The 19,495-nt window shown below is 42.8% G+C and overlaps 1 protein-coding gene across 1 annotated transcript in view; it reads left to right on the top strand.

Annotated features, from left to right (window-relative positions):
* Positions 1 to 19,495, top strand: part of ROR1 (receptor tyrosine kinase like orphan receptor 1) — a 171,421-nt gene that overhangs the window by 147,773 nt on the left and 4,153 nt on the right. Inside the window, exons 5-8 of the mRNA XM_075710915.1 lie at positions 11,036 to 11,163; positions 12,359 to 12,676; positions 13,568 to 13,813; positions 18,143 to 18,354. Coding sequence (XP_075567030.1) covers positions 11,036 to 11,163; positions 12,359 to 12,676; positions 13,568 to 13,813; positions 18,143 to 18,354 — 904 coding nt within the window. The remainder of the gene's footprint in view (positions 1 to 11,035; positions 11,164 to 12,358; positions 12,677 to 13,567; positions 13,814 to 18,142; positions 18,355 to 19,495) is intronic.

The following is a 19,495-nucleotide window of genomic DNA, read 5'->3' as shown; positions in this document are numbered from 1 at the left end:
TAGGATGGAAAAATAGCTTGAAAATGAAGATACTTTCCCATGTTATTGAAATAGTCTATGTGTTTATTCCCCCCCAAAATTGTCTTTTGCTGTAGACTAGATGTTTACGGGTTTGATGTTCTCATTTATGAATGTGTGTTATTTCCTATGTATTCCAGAAACCTTGACTATTCTGTTGCAAAGTTAGGTGTGTATCATACAGTAGCATGCAAAATCTCTTTTGCTGAACACTTGAGCAGTCTCAGTCCTCAGCAACGAATAAGCAGTCATGAGAGAGACAGGAATCATTACCAATGCTAACTGAAAAATTTAAAATGTTAATTTTTCCTTGAAAAAAGGGCATCTGACAAAAGAGATTTAATGTGAGGCAAACAGAAAGGTGTTACTTAAAATCTTGTTATTATTCTCAGCCTCTTCTAATCACAGGGGTTCAAAGTACCCTTGTCCTTGCTGTTTTATCAAATCAGTGCTCCTCAGAGGACCCAGCTCCTTATGCATTGAAGCCTGGTTATGCCATGCTTTTGGTGTAGAGACCTTCTCATGTGGTGTCAGTTGCATGAACACTTGCTCTGAGGCCCCGTTATGCCTGTAAAGAGGAAGTAAAATATTTGGGAATAAAGCCCTTAATGTCCAGATCAAGCCGTTTGGAAGGTGACTCAACCTTGACTGTATTTCTCATATTTAAAGTTTCTTTTTTTAATATATCACAGAGGTGCACTTTTCTGTATATTATGAGGGGGGAAAAATCAAATTTCTGAGGGAGATGCACAATGTAATCTGCAACTTATTTTATTGCTCAATGAAATCTGAATAACCGCTGTAACTTCATGGGACTAAATAATGAATAAATTCCTTAGTATTGGGAATTTCTATCTGAGTAGGGACTGAATGCAATCTAGAGTATGTCCTTTGTGATATGACCTATTTGTAGTCCTACATATATCCTCCTGACAGACCCTGAGAGGCAGAAGGGTGTGTTATTCTCCCATTCCTATGTGGAAAAGTGCCGGACTTATGCAGCACCAAGCAAATGTGTGGTAACTCTCCCATATGGCAATGCTATAGGTGGAGAATGGTCTCCGGGGAATATCAGCTTCCCGGTCAAATAGGTCACTTAAATACTTTTCATGCATATGAAAGCAGTAAGATGTTTGATTAAGGAGCTCCATCAGACCTGGTAGCTTGATATCACTTGTACAAATAGAGCTGCACCAAGCCATGATGGTTGGGCATGGGCGGCTGATGGAGATGCAGCACACTGTAGTACACTTTGAGGCTGTTCATAAAATGTGCATTCAAAAAGGTCCCAGTTATTAGGGTTTTGGACAAAAATCTGAGGGATGGGGCTGAGGCGCTTAGACAGAGGAAGTCTCTTCCCTTTGCCTGTCTGTCTTATTTCGTGTCCAGCTTCCCGGTGCAGTGTCCGAGGGTTGCTCTCTTGCTGTGTAGGAGATGGATGTGGATGTGATAAGGTCTGGTCCTGTCCGTCCACTCCCGAGGGCTGTCAGACCAATGGTCTGAGCCCCTGTGGGGCAGAGAGGGAGTCTGGTATCACTCAGGGCAGAGCGGCTGCAGACAATTTATGGGGTGAAGCTGATGATCGTTCCATCAAAAACTGTTATCTGAAGGTTAATGCCTGATGAGAGGCGGATAAGGAACGTGTGTGTGAGATCATTGCAGCTCCGTGAGGGAATCCAGGAGGTGGGAGTGTGTTTTTCTGTGCAGTACAAAGGTTTGATAGAAGAGGCAACGTTTAGCACTTGTAATCTTATCCTGCTTGACTGCTCTTCAAAAACATTTTACATTTTTTCCTCTGCATCTAGAAACTTGGAAGAACCGACCTTCCAAACGTAACCTTAAAATAGCTTTGTCAAACAAAACGTAAGTGCAAGAAGTTTCCTGCCATTTCCATAACTACGAGCATATGATTTGCAGTTCATCTTGAATAATGATGTAAGAAAGCTGCCAGGAAAGATCCAAACGCTGTTACCAGGGCTGTTTCCTAACCAGCTGCAGCTGCTGAGCAAGCGCACGGCCGGCTCGCATCCTCCCTTGCAGGAATGCCTGTTGACTTTGCAGGAGGAGTTTTGGTAAGGAAGGGATTGTTACAAAGTGTTTAAGAGGAGGAAAACAGTGAATCTCAGAGGCTAACCTCACAGCTAATTTATTTATTTTTGGTCAATATTTAGATCAAATTCATGGCCACTGTTTCTGAGCTTTTCTAGGCAGCTTTTGCTTCCCTGAAATGAGTAATTTTGATAAAGACACTGTACAACTTTCTTACGATGACAAAGAAAAACACGCAGTAATTGCTTCGGTGCATCCTTGCCAAGGGATTAATTGCATGAGAGATGTATTTTATTAAGCTTCCAAAACTGTGGATGCTGCCGCACTGCCCAGATGAGGTTAGTAGAAAACACATGTCAGCTCTCACCAGTGATGTTTATGTCTCTGCACAACCCTGCCTCCTTTCAGCACCGAAATCCTCTAACGAGAAGTGACTGGGGGAGGGGAGTGCAACGATATGCAGCCCCGAGAAATGCTCAGACTAATATGTTTGGGTAATTGTAAGAATTTTTTTGGGGGGTCAAGGAATTTTGTCTGTCCCAGTTTTAGCGGAGAATAGCCATAATGTGGCCTCAGCGCTGGCCTGGGCCACTTGGTGCCATATCATGTGCTAAGCCATGCAAAACAGCATCCCAAACTCACATTAATTTTGGTGCTTTATCTGCCTCTGGATCGGAAGCATCATGTTAAACCAGCTATCAGTCTGGAATGTGAGATAATGACTAAGTAGTTACTTAGGCAGATCATATTTGCTTATTGATTTTTTATTTTTTTTTTTTAGGAACCAGGTGTATCAGTGGTGCTATGGGATTCTGTAAATTTAATGATGTCAAAGGACAGCATTATTAATTTTTAATTTTATGCCTGTGCTTTTCTAGTGAACCATTTAAACCCTAGCTGCCCTGCGACTTTAAAGGGGTGTCAAAACAGCAATAGCTTATATTACACAGAACTTTTCCTTAAATTACACAGTGACATGCAAGTCTGGGCAATTCTCTTCTTTTTGCAAAGTAAAATGCAGCCCTCACATTTCTGAAATATTGTTATGAAACAGAGCCAATATGTTCCCATTTTCAAAGTGAGGCACAAGCAACTGGGTTTTGCTCTTTGGAAAGTATGACAGAATATTATTCATCTGTTTGCTTTAAGGGATATCTGCCAAGTAAAAACTCTTTCCATTTTATTCTGTGTGAAGCTGGAACATGAGTATGGAACAAAATACATTTATTTAACAACGTACAAATAATTTATACAGCATTAATGCATGTACAGAGGGTGTACTGGATATATCTAATAATAAAAATAATTTATTGATACACCTTTTAATTAACTGCAAAGTTTTCTAGAGCATGTTTCTTCCCTGCGTGCTGTCACCTATCAGCATTCATTATGAAGTCAACTCCCCGAAAGCAACACCCTCCGTAACCCCAGTTTTAGGCTGCAAATTTGTAAGTGCATGCTTCAAGCATTAAGCAGGACCCTTTCGATGCAGCTCTTGAGAGGGCTCAAGAGTCTCCTCAGGCACCGTGCGGATCCCAGCTGTGCTGGGGGACTTGCCTGCACTGGGGTGATGGGAGCAGAGCCATCCGCTTGCACTTCTGTTGTCCCACTGCAGCAAGCAGCAGTTTTTCCTTGGAAGAGAAGGGTATAAAGCACTTGGTTGTCTGAACTAGGCAACGTTGGCTGCATTTTCCCATCAGTACTCTGCTGCTGGATATAAATTATTTAGATAAACAGCTCTGACTAGTTTAGTGCTATGGTAGAACATTTTTTTCTTAGGCAAGACAAAATGTCTTTCAATTTGTAAGTGAAAAAAAAAGTCTGGACAGTCTTCACACAGAGCCAAAGCTACTCCATCTCCACTTGGTAGATCTCAGAGATAATACAGCATTTATTTGCTTTTGCTCTTCAAATCAGTAAATCTTTATAAATCAGTCTGGCTTTGCACACACACCTTGATCCCATGCTGGCTTTACACAGCTGTCTTCCAGTGTCACTGAACATTATGATGTTCTTTTTTCCTGCTGCTTTTATTAATCCTCACTGTCTGTATGTACTCACACTGTATGTACATTGCTGTCAGTTAGAGATTTGGTTACCAAAATAATGGTAATCCAATGATCCCATCTAACCAACTAACTAACAGACCTAAGCATAAGTATATATCGTAGCAGGCTGGTATTGGAACAGGAATCAGGAAGGAGAGCGATGCTCCTACCTCTTGTCTTGGGACACTCACAGCATTTGGGACTCTGTCTTCCCTTGTCCTACATCTCTCCTTTACCCATTTTCGCTCAAGGTCAAAAATACAGTCCTGTATTTATGATTCTTTCTCGTTGGGTACTCATGCAAATCCTTCTTAAAGCAAAAGGGGAAAAAAGGAAAAGAAAGAAAGAAATCCATGGGATATGGTAGAAATGATCACACAATTACACCATCTTTGGAATATGAATTTTTAATACATTGAGTATTGTAAAAATAAATACAACATAATCTCACAACGTTCAGTTTTTCTATTAATGTATTAAATACTTCTAAGTGAACTAATCTTAAAGCCTGGTTACAAAGCTTTTGCTAAACTAAGTTCCTGGATCCGTTGTTGACATTTGCTGGGAGCATTGTTTAGATTTGGACAATTTCTGGTAATTTAGAAAAAGACTGGCAAAGAAAAGGCAGTATGTTGGGAAGTGGACTTTGACAGAGAATCTTGCAGAAATGGTTTGTATTTAGAAACCAGACTGCAGAGATGAGTTTGGATGAGGTGGATACCATGCAGCCCCTCCAGGTTTAGTGCGAGCTGATAAGAAACAAATTGCAAACTGATTGTTATTGCTTTTCCGCTGCTGCAAGCTACTTTGCCTGGTTTGCATGGGGCTGCCTAAATAGCTGCTGCTGTTTCAAGTCAGAGGCAATTAGAAATTCTCCCTGGTTTCAGGCTGCAACAGAAAGGCGCTGCGCCGGGAGGCAAATCAACCTTTCAGTTCTCTGGAGCTGTCACACCATGAGCAGAAGAGATGAAGAAATCTCTCCTGATACAGCCCTTGTAACTACCCCCTCTGGGATCCCAGTGCAAAGTCAGAGATTTTAGTCCTCCCTTCCTTTCACATTTTTATGCATTACTGTATCTCCCATAAGAAACAACCTTCTGGGGAGCTTCTATTAATGAATCATTGTCTCGGGAGCGCCTGCTGCGCTCAGTCCTGCTGCCTGTTGCTGTTCCTGCGTTGGCCTGGAAAAGGGCCAGGTAGTTCGTGGCGTGCGGAAAGTGGCAGACATCAGTAATGAGGTAACCTTTACGGAGAGCAGCACCTCCATCACACCTACAAAGCACCCCTGCGTTTCAACACTGCAGCAATGCAGCAGTGCCACAGCGGTGCCAGACCCAGCGATGGATGGCGTTTGACTCCCAAAGTGCTCTGCCTTTTCTGAGTGTGCTTTTTCATTCACTGTAAGACCTTTGCAAAGGGAGCCATTAGGCACTATTTTGCTTTCATGTTTACCTCTTCAGTATGCCAAAGTCAGATGGGGTGAAAGAGAATATCACAGACAGAAGAGAAGGATCTCACTGTGAAGTTAGGTAACACCAAGAAAGCCATTGGGAGGGTCTGAGTGAGAAGCAAAGGGAAGTAGGAGAAACATGAACTTGCACCAGCCATTCTTTGGTTTAGGGTTGGTTTATTATTTTGTTACAATTTCAGTATGTGAAAAGCTGCTGCTGACCCCAGGTTGACAGATGTAAATATTGCTAGCACAAAATAAAAGAAAATTAAAGAGGGGAAAATGAACCCAAGCGGTGACAGTGAATTCTTTGTCAGTTGTTTGCAAATTTTTGTGTGTGCTGTGACTTGGTCTCTCTTTCTGGCTCCGTCTAGGTGACCCTTGTTGAGACCTTTGTCATCTTAAACTGTATGTGAAGGACAGGGTCCTTTTACTCATACAGGCACTTACTCATATTCAGATGTACCCAGAGAGACATGAAGTACCTTATTACGGTGCTTATCTTTCTATGCAGCCTCTGTAATCTGTAGAAAGAAAGATGCTGGTCAAGTTGGGCTGCATGAAGACCCAGTGCATCCCATGTTGATGCAGGCTCTAGGTTAGGTCAGATTACATTAGTGAATTGGTGTGGATGTCCTTCAAAGCTCTTACTCAGTCCTCTGTAAATTGTGCAATCAGTTACTTAAAGACACCTGAGTATAGTGTATATTTAATCTGTTGTGCTGTTATTACATGAAGCCAGAAGTACTGTCACAGAGGGAACTGCAGCAGGATCTAAAAGCAATGGGCAAGCTCCAAGATAAACATCAATGCTAGAAATATTTAAAGACCCAAACAGAAAACAGAGTGGAAACCAAATCTGAAAAGAAATAATCTTAAAATGCTACAGTGCTGTATCATCTGTCATCAAAATCCAGCGCTTTCCTTTTTCTTGTGTAGTCTTCACTGAGTGATCACCAGGGCGTTGCAGGGTGCAGGCAACGGAAGAAGCGGGAGTCAAGGGGGGGGCAGCACCCAGATCCCAAAATCTGTGCTGTGATTAGTGCTGAAGTTGTTCCTGCAAGCTGGCATCCGCAGTTTTCACCTGCTGAGTTCTTGCCTCTCTAGTTCAGTGTTGTGGTTTAGCCCCAGCCAGCAACTAAGCACCACGCAGCCGCTCGCTCACTCCCCCTACCCCGATGGGATGGGGGAGAGAATCGGAGGAGTAAGAGTGAGAAACACTCCTGGGTTGAGATAAGAACAGTTTAATAATTGAAATTAAAATAAAGTAACATAATAATAATAACAATATAATAATAATAATAGTAATAATAATATACAAAGCAAGTGATGCACAATGCAATTGCTCACCATCCGCCGACCAATACCCAGACAGTTCCTGAGCAGTGATCGCTGCTCCCCGGCCAACCCCCCCCAGTTTATATACTGAGCATGATGTCATATGGTATGGAATAGCCCTTTGGTCAGTTTGGATCAACTATTCTGGCTGTGCCCCCTCCCAGTTTCTTGTGCACCTGGCAGAGCATGGGAAGCTGAAAAGTCCTTGACTAGCATAAGCAATACTTAGCAACAACTAAAAACATCAGTGTGTTATCAACATTCTTCTCCTACTAAATCCAAAACACAGCACTATGCCTGCTACTAGGAAGAAAATTAACTCTATCCCAGCCGAAACCAGGACATTCAGCAGAGAATTTGCACAAGCAAATAAGTCCATCCCCAATCACAATGGCTAGGGCTTAGATTGACTTCCATTTCATTAGGACTTAAGCTTGACTATAAATTTTAACACATTAATTGCTTAATCAGGCCTGATTTACTTCTTGTTTGAGCCAAAGGAACCCGTCCTTTGTGGGTAGAATTGGATCAGGACCATGAAGCAGGTACACATTTGAGCAGCGATGCTGTGATTTGCTTACAAAAAGCATGTGCAGTATGCAAAACATGAACTGTGTAGAAGGAATTGGCAATCTCAGCCTTGATCCCAAGAAACTGATAGCTGCGTTTTAAAGCCAGCCACCGAAGCGGCTGCCAGTTGGCAGCAGGAGGTGGGGAATGTGTTTAAGCCGCATAGGAGCTCTGCGTGCTATTGTGGGCTCTGTGTCAGGCTACGGCTCTGGTTTTGGATGAAACGTCTGGCAGACAGAGGGTGTTCAGCCTCGGCAGCAATCTGTTCAGCGGGAAACGGTCTTAGATAGAATCTGGAGAGCTGGTGGCCACCCCCCAAAAACGCTGTATTGTGGGGAGCGATGGCTCAGGGAGTGTCTATCTGGCAAAGCTGCAGCTGCATTGGCAGCAGCGTTGTCTCCAGGGCTGCCCTGGGTATTGCTGAGTACAGCTTCAGTTGCCCATCAAGGACCAAAGGGATGCCCAGGGAGGTCCTCAATACTAGATGTAAACATTTCCATCCTGAGCCATCTCACAGAAAAGGGCTGCAGGAGTGAGGGAAGGGAAGAGACATCATGAAAAGATGCAGAGGCAAGAGGGGATTTCGTGTGACCCTGAATGGCTGATGAAGGATGACACAGAAATGGAGCCAGGGAGTGAGATGTGGCCACTTGTTCAGTGATGAGCATGTGCCAATAACCACAATGACGTGTTACCAGCCTATGATCAGGACTCCTATTTTGGGAGCTGCTATTTTGAGCTCCTGATAGCTGTCAGGAGCAATAGATGAACCTCACAGCCCAGTACTTCCTTTCTTTATCACCATGCCCTGGTGGAGCAGCTCTGCGAGTGGAGACCAGGGGACAGCATCCTCTTGTGTCTCAGGGGTACTTCTGTCATACCGATTTATTTTATACTTGATTTATCCTTCTGCCCCATTATGGAGCTGATTTCCAAAACAATTCAAAGTAGTGTCTGCTCCATTTGAGCTACTAAACTCATGTTTTACCTCTGTGAATTCAAGGCTGGCATGCAGCCCTGGGGGCAGAGGTGGTGGGATCCCCTTTAATCTTCATCTTCTGAGATTATCTCCCAAATCCTGCTCCCTGGGGCATTTCCATCCAGGTAAACTGGTGTCCCTGCTCACTCGCAATCCTTGCTGCATGCAGCTATTGCAGTTAAATCTTCTTTAGTTCAAAGGTGAGCATCACTGAGGTGAGTTTGCTTTGTTGATATGTTAATCGCATTCCTCATGGTTTTGTCTTCTCTACCTATTTGTGTGCTTAAATTGCAATGCTTGATCACCTTCAAGAACAGCTGCTGATAGTGTAGTCCCTGAGTTAAATTCCATAATAAATTATAATAAATAATAAATTAATAATAAATTGTATCCTATTGGGGGATTTATTGATTAGAAGATGGAGAATTGGCCTCCAGAGCCTGCAGTAGCTATTGTGGTTATTCAGCTCAGGTTTCAGCTGTTTCATCTTCTCTTCAAGAACCAACAGAGTAAAAATACTTTCACCAGAGCTGACTCCATGCAGAAACACATGGATGTGGTTGTGTCTCTCTGCATACATCTCAGAGTATCTGTGTTGGCTGGGTACTATCCATTATCCGATGCATCGCAGCTTACCATTGCTCTAGTTTAATTGGCAGTTTAAAGGTTGCGCTTTTGCAATCGAATTTTTAATGTACTTGGGAACATCTTGGGACCATTATCCAATGAAGCCTGGACCCCTTCCCATTGATTTCTCAATTGAAGTGAGATGTCTGTGGAAGGAGGTTTCCATCTCTACCATCCCTCTTTCCCACCCCCCTGTCTTCACAGTCATAAATTACTGCAGTTAATTCATGGTGTCTAGCTTCTCCCTGTGAACTGGAAAACAACGCTGCCTGACTCCTGGGACAGTGCTCTGGAGCTGGTAGCTGAGGAGTGCCGGCAGATGTTTAGGGTGTCCTGGAAGGCGATCCTGGCACTTCTTCCCGCTAATCCCATTAGCTCACCCTGGCCACTGTGACAAGACGCTGGGGAGCCCGGCTGCGAGGCTGGCCGCTTGCTCTAAGCCATGCACACAATGAAAGGGTGACTTCAAAGAGCCTAAATGTAATTTGCATTTCCAAGCTCTCACAGCCAAGGTCTTCAGGAGGGGATGAAAGTGTCTTTTGTTAAACTTAATGGCAGAGTTGATTAAAAAAGCTCTGATTTTTCCCTATTAACGGCATAGTCTGATTTCACTGTTAGGCTTTCAGCATCTGGGGGAGGATGAATTAAAAAAAAAAAAAAAGCACACAAAGAAAGTGACCTGTTGCCTACCCAGCTGTGATCATACTTGGGGATATTGCAATATAATTTTTCCTAATTTGAGAACCATGTAGTAGCTGTCTTGGGTGGGTACCAGTGTGCATAACAAAGAAATTATCAGCAAATTTTCATTAGGCATCTCCCTTTGCCGGGGCCTCAGCAGAGCCGAGGTGTCTGTCTTTCCAGAAAACGGGTCCCTAATATCTCCAGCTGGATTCTCAAAGCAAGAAAGTAAAAGGGCTGATTCATGCAGTTGGGTGCATGTTTCAGTGATCATGTATGCAAACCCCTCCTCAAAACATCCATAAAACTATCTGTTGTGTGCCAGCACTTAGCTGTTGATTATCTGTTCAAAATAAGCAGTGACTGGTCTGGTCTTCAGAGGTTTAGTAATTTCCTTTCTTTGCTTTGTTTGAAGAATATTGGCAAATAATTTCACATCTGGATTTATGTATTAAATGTCTCCTATATTGCATAAAACAAAGCACCTAATGAAAGAAATCTGTCTATTTAACTCCTGTCTTAGCTTTGGTTCTGTTTTAGCAATAACTGTTACCACACTCACAGAAGATTGAAGAAACATTTCCTATTTCAAGGGTATCAGCGCTGGGAGTGGTTTGGTTTTCTATATACCCTTTAAATTCTGTCTCTGCTAGCATGACTCTTCCTGTTACGTTTATCAATATTAAGTACAAGTTTGGTTCAAAAATAGAAAACAGCATGTTAGCTGCTTTAAATAAACATAAAACTTCTTTTCAGGCCATTTATGTTTTATCTTCTAATCAAGGCTGTGTATATTCCTGAATATAGCCTTCCCCCTCATGCAAAAAACATTCATTTCATACAACAGTAATGCATTCTGTCTAACCTGAAATGCCACTACCTGTTTTTACCTGGCAGCTGAAGTTTTTTTAAAAAATAAATATTCAAGATCTTATTGAATATAAGGATCATTTGTGAGATACTAAAAAATACCTGCAGCACTGTGGGAATTCTTTAAGGTTAAAATCATCCAGGGCACAAAGCCGGTGCCATGCCCCCTGCACTATCTAAAGACCATGTAATCCCTTATCACAGGCTCTTAATGGAGGGGAAGGCGGCATGTGGGCTCCTGCGCTGGGTGAGCGTCACCCAGAACGAATCGCAGAGTGCAAGACAAACACAGTAAGCCCCTCGCATCGGCCTCTAATAATACAAGTGCCAGCTCCCTGTAGTGACATTTTGTTGCAAAGTCGCATGTGAAATGTTTCACCCTTTTGTGTTTATGATTGATTTCAGTGACGAATATGAAGAGGACGGTTTTTGCCAGCCCTATAGGGGGATTGCTTGTGCACGATTTATTGGAAATCGAACCATTTATATGGAGTCTTTGCATATGCAAGGTGAAATAGAAAATCAGATTACAGGTGGGTAAAATACGCATTTGCTTCTTCCCCACAAAGCTGTCTTTTCCCAAAAAGGTGCTAGATTTTTATAAACAGCAATACAATTCTTGTTTGCTCTTTATCCTTTCTTGCTGTGAGCTTCCCACCACAAGGCTCGCCTGGGACTCCTGCATTGTGCGGTGTCAGTGGAGGCAGTCATCTGAAGAGTGACAATCTGAGCAGCCTTCATGTCTCTGCTCATCCAGCTCCCCCAAAAGAAACTAAAAAGTGATTTTCCAAGGAGAAGGGTCTGTGCATTTACAGCTTCTGGGAATCTCATAGCCAGGCTACCTTGTGCTGCTGTTACCCAAGCAGATTTTAAAAGCAAAGGGATGCCAGACTTTGTTGATTTTTATGTGGTTGAGATCATTTAGGTGCTGGAAGAGGTTGCATAAATAATACAGCAAGTAGTGTTTTTCCTTTAGGTTTAGTAAAGAACTGGTTTTCATTGTTTTTGTGGGAGTTGCTGTGCTGATGGGGGTGCTGAATTCAAAATGAGGCCTCAGAGATGTCGTGATACTTCTCTATCTTTTTATATAAATTAACCTTGGCCAGATCCTAGCCACGGTAATAATTTTCTCTATATTCAGATTTTCTCTTGCTGTCAGAATATTCCAAATTTCTCTTCCCCCTAGAGTGTTCTTCCTTTGCCTCCAAATGCTGTCAGCATTGCGAAAAAGGCTTTTGCGTTGCTGACAGAAAAGGCCGATGGTTTCTATACAGCCAACAGTTCATAATCTTATACCGTTTTGTTTGAAAAGTCATTTGGGATAGTGTGAAAGCTGTCATTTTCCACAAAGGTACTGGTACTGTCATTCTGCAGCCTGCAGGAACTTTGCTTTTTACCTGTTGGGCAAAAGGCATCCAAATATTATATGACTTTGCAAACAATTATAAATTTTGGGGGGCAAAAAAGGTGTAATTAGGCTTGGGGTTTTGGTAACATGCTTAACATTAATCCCGTGTTGAAAACCAGATGTATTTTCTCTGTCAGCAAAATCAGCATCGTTAATAACTTTTAATGTAATTAGTGCTCTGTGTTTCTGGAAGGCCTGTTCATCACCTGAACATCTGAAAATAATAGTCGCAATGGGAAGTGAGAGTTATACTGGGAAGCCAAGAGCACGGGAATAAAATTCCCACCGGGTTAAGTAAAATCCTTTTGTATATTTTACAGCTGCCTTCACCATGATTGGAACTTCCAGCCATTTGTCGGATAAATGCTCCCAGTTTGCTATTCCTTCGCTGTGCCATTACGCCTTCCCCTACTGTGATGAGACTTCCTCAGCTCCCAAGCCACGAGACTTGTGCCGCGATGAATGTGAAATTCTGGAAAATGTCCTGTGTCAGACAGAGTATATTTTTGCAAGATCTAATCCCATGATTCTGATGAGATTAAAGCTGCCCAACTGCGAAGATCTTCCCCAGCCAGATAGCCCCGAAGCTGTCAATTGTATCCGGATTGGGATTCCAATGGCAGATCCCATAAATAAAAGTAAGTGAAAACTGTCTGTGCCTCTGTGCAAAAAATAGTGCTGTGAAAAGGTTGGCTGTAAGGGCTTGTGCATCAGAGTTGGAGCTAGTGCTGGGCTTTGAAATCTCGCAGACGCTGTGGTCTTGAATTACCCCGCTCCTGCACTTCTCCCCTAGCTAGTCCAGAGTGGGTAGAAATTCAGAAGCATTTTTTTAGTTATTTCTTTAGCTGCCTCTGAGTTCACATTAAATGCTGTTTTATTGGCTTCAGGTCTTTTCTAATTAATATGAACTAGGAAATAATGACAGTGTAAGCATTCAAACACTGGGGAATGTCAGTAGCTTCAGCCTCCCTGCCCTCCTACAGCAGCCCGATGTGCTCCAGCGAGACCACGGGTGTAGTATAGGGTGCTTATCAGGAGGAACATTTGTAGGGGCCAGGTCTGTGGCTGTCCTGGCCTAATACAGCCTAATTTTAGCCATTGGCTGAGCTCGCTCTTTGATCAGGTTGGGCTGCAGCCTGTTCACAACCCTTATACATCTGAATAGGCAAATATAAAACATGGCTCCCACAAATTCTCCACCTTCATATGAAAATAATAGCTGCAATTCAGGTTCCCACTGTAGTTTTTACTTCTTTTGTGTATCTTATATTAAAAACGCTTGGCATAAGCTGTTTTCATTACAGAAGCATAAGCTTTAAATCCTCCCAGGAATGTGAATGCAAAGCAGGCCCTGTGTTACAGCAGCAGCTAAATGGGAGCCCGTGCTCCCAAACTGGGTTTACCGGCCCCGGGCCAGCAGCAGTGCACTGGGGCTGGGGGATGCTGGCAGCTCAGTGCCCCAGGGTGCTGCGGACGTCTGCCTTGCCGCCACCAACTATTGCTTTGGATTTTTTTTTTTTTTTTTTCAGATCACAAATGCTACAACAGCACAGGAGTAGATTACCGGGGGACAGTGAGTGTGACCAGGTCGGGGCGGCAGTGCCAGCCGTGGAACTCGCAGTACCCCCACACCCACACCTTCACCGCCATCAGGTACCCTGAGCTCAACGGGGGCCACTCCTACTGCCGCAACCCAGGGAACCAGAAGGATGCCCCGTGGTGCTTCACCTTAGATGAGAACTTTAAGTCTGAGCTTTGTGACGTCCCGGCATGTGGTAATTACTGACCTCTTTTACGTTTCATTTTGGAACAAAAAGGGGAACTGTTTTGTCAGGTCCATACAGCCATCCTGCAAAACAGGAGCTCCGGGGGAGCTGTGCCCAAAGATTCTTTTTTGAATCCCTGAAAAGAGAGCTGTAGGAAAGGCTAACTACAGTGTTTGTAGCTAAAACCACAGCATCCCTGCCCTGAGGAGACCTTCAAGCACTTACTGCCTGTGCAGCTGGCAAAGTGGTGGCATGAAAATATTTTACTAGGGAATATGTGAACACTCCCCAGAAGGTGGTGAAGCAGCAGCATGTTACCAGCCCAAGCGTCCCAGGCTTTCCAGGTTGCTGTTATGATCAGTACAACTCTTGAGTCCAAATTAAATCAGATCACAGAAGTTGCACTGTTGACGCTAATCCACAACGTGGTTATAAAACGTTCTCCATTTTGCTTGTTTTATTAAGAGCCATTTTAATAAATGCAAACCTCACTTAACAGAGCTCAGGCCTTGTTTGAAAAATAGAGATGATCTTGCCGGATCCTCTTAGCTGTATTTTAAGTTTGTGTTTACAGAACTGCCCTGGCTGCATTTTGGTTTTGCAAAATGAACAAAAATGGAGATTCATTTTATTCTGCTTTTCTGAGACCCGGGGGAAGTGGGTGGAAGACCTGAACAAATAGTTCCTAATTGTTTTATCTGCATTTAAAAATAACAATATTGATAGCGTGCCAAGAAAAAAAATACAGCTATTTGTATGGACATGCCAGAAATGCACCCAGAAATGTTCTGAAAATTCACTCTACAAAGTTTCACACAAAATTTTATGTTGCCTACAAGTTGTCACAGTAACATTACCTTTCCCCTTGGAAAGGAGATACCTTTTGATGTTACTGTCTGATAGCCAGAACCAAATTAAATTATTTCTGGTTATGGTTATGAACATTCCTGCAGTGAGGCATGTTCTGAGCCTGCTCCAAAGTCTTTTTCAATTAATGGAAAGATGGGAATCGATGCCAAAACAAGATCTAAATTATGTTCTTACTGAAAGAGCAGATCAGGGGAAAGGCAGACAGTCTGGGCTATATCACGTGCATCTCAAACCCTCTCTAACATTCATATATGCTTTTTAGAGTCCTGCATCTCTTTTGCTATTATTTCAGTGCATTTAACTTCTGTTATTTTTCTTGTTAATTAGGCACAGTGATAGACTGACTACAGAAGAGTAGTTCAGTCTATGTAAACTGTTCCGAAGATCTTTTTCAGCCTTTCAGTACAAAAATCTGGATCTAAGTAGCAGTCAGCAGGACTCCCCTTAGCATACTGTTGGCTCTTGGCTCTCCACCCCAGGAGCTGCACGGCTGCAGGCGTAGATGCCTGGGCTGGTCCGGGTGAGGAGGCGTAGCTGAGCCCCAGGGGGTTTGGGCAGCTCGGTTTGGGCAAGCTCAGGGGTCTCTGCATGTCCACTGCCTGTGGTGCTGTTGAGCTTTCTGTACTCCACTGCACTATTGCTGTACAACCTTTCAGCCATGTGCATTTTGTGTTTTCCACAAATTCAGGATAATCGGGTAATTAAGAGTTGATGGGGGGCTTCTTGCCAGGTCCCCTCTGGATGGGATCTGAGATCCCAGGACTGGCTCAGCCTTTTGATGTGAAATATCTGAAAGCAGGACGCTTTTGGACGTGTTGCAAAAGTCTGTGATTTGAACGTTTACTAGATAACAAATGAGATAGGCTGACTGGCTTAAAGAATTCCTGACAAGGGTTTTAATTACCTCTCACCGCTGCCTTAAATGGTACTTGCTGTACAGCTGGGTTATATGGCATTATTATTTGAAATACAGACAAATAGAGCTATATCAGGTGAGTAGTAATTTAATTGTTAAATGCTAATCTGCATATTAAAACCAAAATACCATGTAGGACTTGCATTCTGCTGGTTTTGCACTGGCTGAAAGAGCCGTTTCAGGCACATTTTAATAAGTATTGTGCATTCTGCCTCACCAGGACATGCCTAGATGGGAAATGGATTTAATTAGGATGGCTCCCAGGAAACCTATTAACCTAATGATGCTTCACGGCAGGGGCTGCTAGTTAATAAGAATAGTAATTCCCTTTGACTGGAATAGCTCAGGTGATGAACTAGTGCCCAGGTCTCTGTCTGCCTCGTGCTGATGCTTTCTTTTTCTTTCTCCAACTGTATCGTTCAGTTGTCTCACAAGCTGCGATAGATTTGTTTCATAAAAGTTTGTCAACCTGAATATAGGAAGATGTGAAACATGGAGCAATTTGAGCATGAGGCTTAGCAAAAACAAACGTAAGAAGGTTTTAAAGGAGAGGGGAAGGCTGATTGTGTGTCCATGCTAGAGGGCAGCAGCTCATGAAGGAAACCTGCAGTGGGTCCAGACTGTAGAGCTGGACGTTCACTGAAGACAGGGTGAGAGTACACACTGCCCTTTTGCTGGGCACAGGGAGACTGTAACAGGGACAGTGCTTCAGTCCTCTCATTTCCCAGAGGCCATAGAAATATTTGGACTACCTCTCCTCTCAATTAAAAAACAGATGGCACAACTGAGTCTAAAAAAAATGGTCAAAAAGGAGCATGGGGGGAGCAGAAGGGCAGCGTGAGCCTGTAAGAGGAGAGGGGTTATGCAAAGTGACATCCAGAACCATTTGAACTTTGCCTCTGTCACAATTTGAGTCAAACCCAAGCTTCAGATCAAGTTCATGTTTAATTAAGTCATAAAAGATATCTGTGTGGGCTGCTAAGCACTTCTACAAATCCAGCCTGGAAAACAGACAAACAAACTGAAATGACCCTGTAGGAATATTAAAACATTCCCCATTCTGCCAGAATCCATTGAGCCTGGTGCTGCTGCAGACATTCACCATCTCCCTCGGAAACAACCAGGCAACAGCCACCAGTCCTGCAGCTCAAGGTGATCCTCAAAGTTCTCAGGGTGCCCTATAGTTAGTGTGTTAATCTGTGCATAATTATACCCTAAACTTTATGAAAGCTCCTGGGAAATGCCAGAGCAAAGCAGGCTTCAACGTCCCTATGCTCGGAGCAGTGCAGCTGGAAAGTATGTCCTTGTCAACGTAAGCGGGTTGCTGCGAGGGCGTGAGCTCCTTCTCGAAGCCTCTCTCCCCTCTCCCACTGCACCTTTGCTCTAAGGAACGTGCCCTGTGAAACCAGAGCCAGCTAGAGGGAGGTGAGTGTCTGATGTCCTGGCTATGCCTTGCTGGGCAGTGGTAGAAGAGGGTTTCATGTTTCTAAAATTAATCACTCACTCCCTAGCTGTGAAGAGAGCTGTGTGCAGAGGGAGCAAATATTGCAGCTAGCGTTCACACTGTTAAATAGACCGGCTTCCCAACCTCTTCCGAATCCTTCTTTTTTATTCATGCTCTAGCTTTCCTTTCTACCATCATTGCTGTGTCCTTTGTGCCAGCATTTGCCACCCTGCTCAGATAACACACTATTAGTTTGTAGTTGGTAGATGGGTGGGTTTTCCCATTAGCCTGTTAATCCTATTAAGACCAAGTCCTCAGTATGTAAGATTGTTTTTTTTCAAGATTATGCCACAGCTTTTGTCTGTGTTCAGACTTTTTGAACCCCTTTCCTGACTTCCTGGGATAAAAACCAGGACTGTTCTCTCTATTTCTTGCCATTTCCATGCATTTCCTCCCGTTTCCCAGGTGTTCTCCATTTCTTCTGCTCTAGAGTCCCTAATAGTGCTGTTTCTGCACCTAAAACTAACTAGAAAATAAGTTTTCAGTTGCACGTTGTTTGTTCCAGTGCCCTGGGTGGCCACACAAATCTTTGGCCAGTGCTAGGAGATGTTGAGAACAGGAGGCTGGAAATAAATAGGGGGATAAAACTATCCTTTTTAATAGCTCCTCGCATTTTTGTTGGATTAAGGAAACTATGGCACCAAAACCTAATATACATATTAAAATAAGGAGTCCATAATCCCACAAGCGCCTTTCTTCCATAAGCTATTTTAGAAATTAACTTTTCTGTGGACCTGTATTAGACCATTACTTCATTTCACCCCAAGCAATAGCCACCTCACAGTATTCAGCTATTTCGTGACCATAAGTAGGTTTGAACTGACATGCTGCAGGGAAATTGTTCCTGGCTATTCCGTGTTCTTACAGAAATGTTACTCAACAAAATTAATTGCTCTGTTAATGCTAAGGAGATAAAACAGCATTCAAGGTGGATTGCAGTAGTATTACCTGGATGTTTTTTTATTCTTAACACTTCTGGTTGACCCAGGGATGTATTTGGCTCTGTGGGATACTTCATTCATTGTTTTGTGTTTTTTTTCTGAACCAGATTATAAGGATTCCAAGGAAAAGAATAAAATGGAAATCCTGTATATCCTGGTACCAAGTGTTACTATTCCCCTGGCCATAGCCTTACTCTTCTTCTTCATCTGCATCTGTCGCAACAATCAGAAGTCATCTTCCCCTCCTGTTCAAAGACAGCCTAAACACGTAAGAGGACAAAATGTGGAGATGTCAATGCTCAATGCCTATAAACCAAAGGTAATCCCTCATTTCTACTTCAACATTTGCTGTCTGTAAAGGCAGAGAGTGAAATGCTTTGATCAACTCAGTGCTGAAATATTAAGCTGATTTCCAGCTTGCAGTTTCTGCTGGTGCCTTTAACCGTAATTTTTGTAAGGACTTTTCTCAGCAGCAGCATAGCAAGTATGCTGGACCTGTGCAGGTAATTCCTATGTGTCTATGTATCTGGATAAATAGGAGCTGGAGTTTTTCTGTAGTAAAGCAAGCAACCCATTACTGAAGCATCTCTGAATTGCCTCATTTAAGTTAGAAAGTAGTGCAGATAAAGATGTGATTCAGCATTTTCTCAAGATAGTTTTTTCATGGGTCATATGTCATCTTTCACCCAGCTGAAATCAGTTTGGAAAGATTCTCTCAGTTAAAAAGAGAAATTACCAAAACAGAGCCTCAAAAATCTGCCCGCAGTTCTGGCCAGCACAGCTGATGTATAGCGGATCTTGTTGCTGGTATTGTTTTGGTTCCCTGTAGTCCCAGGTTCATGAAGCATTTTTTAAAAACATGTAAGATTTAAGCATGATTAACCTTGAGCTCCTTATTTATTGGCAGGGCAGCCAATTTGCAAACCTGTATGTATCACCCATTTCGGGGCTGTAACTGCCTTCTGCCACCTACAGGCAGAATAATGCCCTGGAAAGGGTATTTGCCTTGTTTTTCACACCATGCCAATTCTCTTCAACAACTTAATGGAGATTGTTCTTTTGAAGCATTTCAGAGTGAAAATCAGTATCTACAAGTAATTTGAATAGAAACTGTGTAGACTGTAGTATCTGAAACAGTCAGACATACCTTTGAGTAAGCTGTTATTTTTTGCTAGGAAATGACATGGCAAAATGAATCTAAATTCTGATTTTATTGAGTTTCAGCAATGTGAACTCTACTCTTCAAATATAGCTGATGTAGGTATTTTTTTCAGCAGAGCTAATCACTCGGCATCAGGAAAGGTTACCCTTGTATTTCAGGAGCTGCGTTCTCCATCTCTGAATAAATTCTGGAGCAGTTTTCTTCTTAAGTTCAATAAAGCAGCTATGGGATGCCGCTATTGCTTGCTCTTAAATGTCAAGTTTATAGAATTAGGTTATAAAGAGTTAATTGTGGCAGC

Source organism: Pelecanus crispus, chromosome 5 (assembly GCF_030463565.1).
Source record: "Pelecanus crispus isolate bPelCri1 chromosome 5, bPelCri1.pri, whole genome shotgun sequence".
Classification (NCBI taxonomy): domain Eukaryota; kingdom Metazoa; phylum Chordata; class Aves; order Pelecaniformes; family Pelecanidae; genus Pelecanus; species Pelecanus crispus.
The sequence above is the reverse complement of the archived record's forward strand: the minus strand, read 5'-3'. Positions and strand labels throughout refer to the sequence as shown.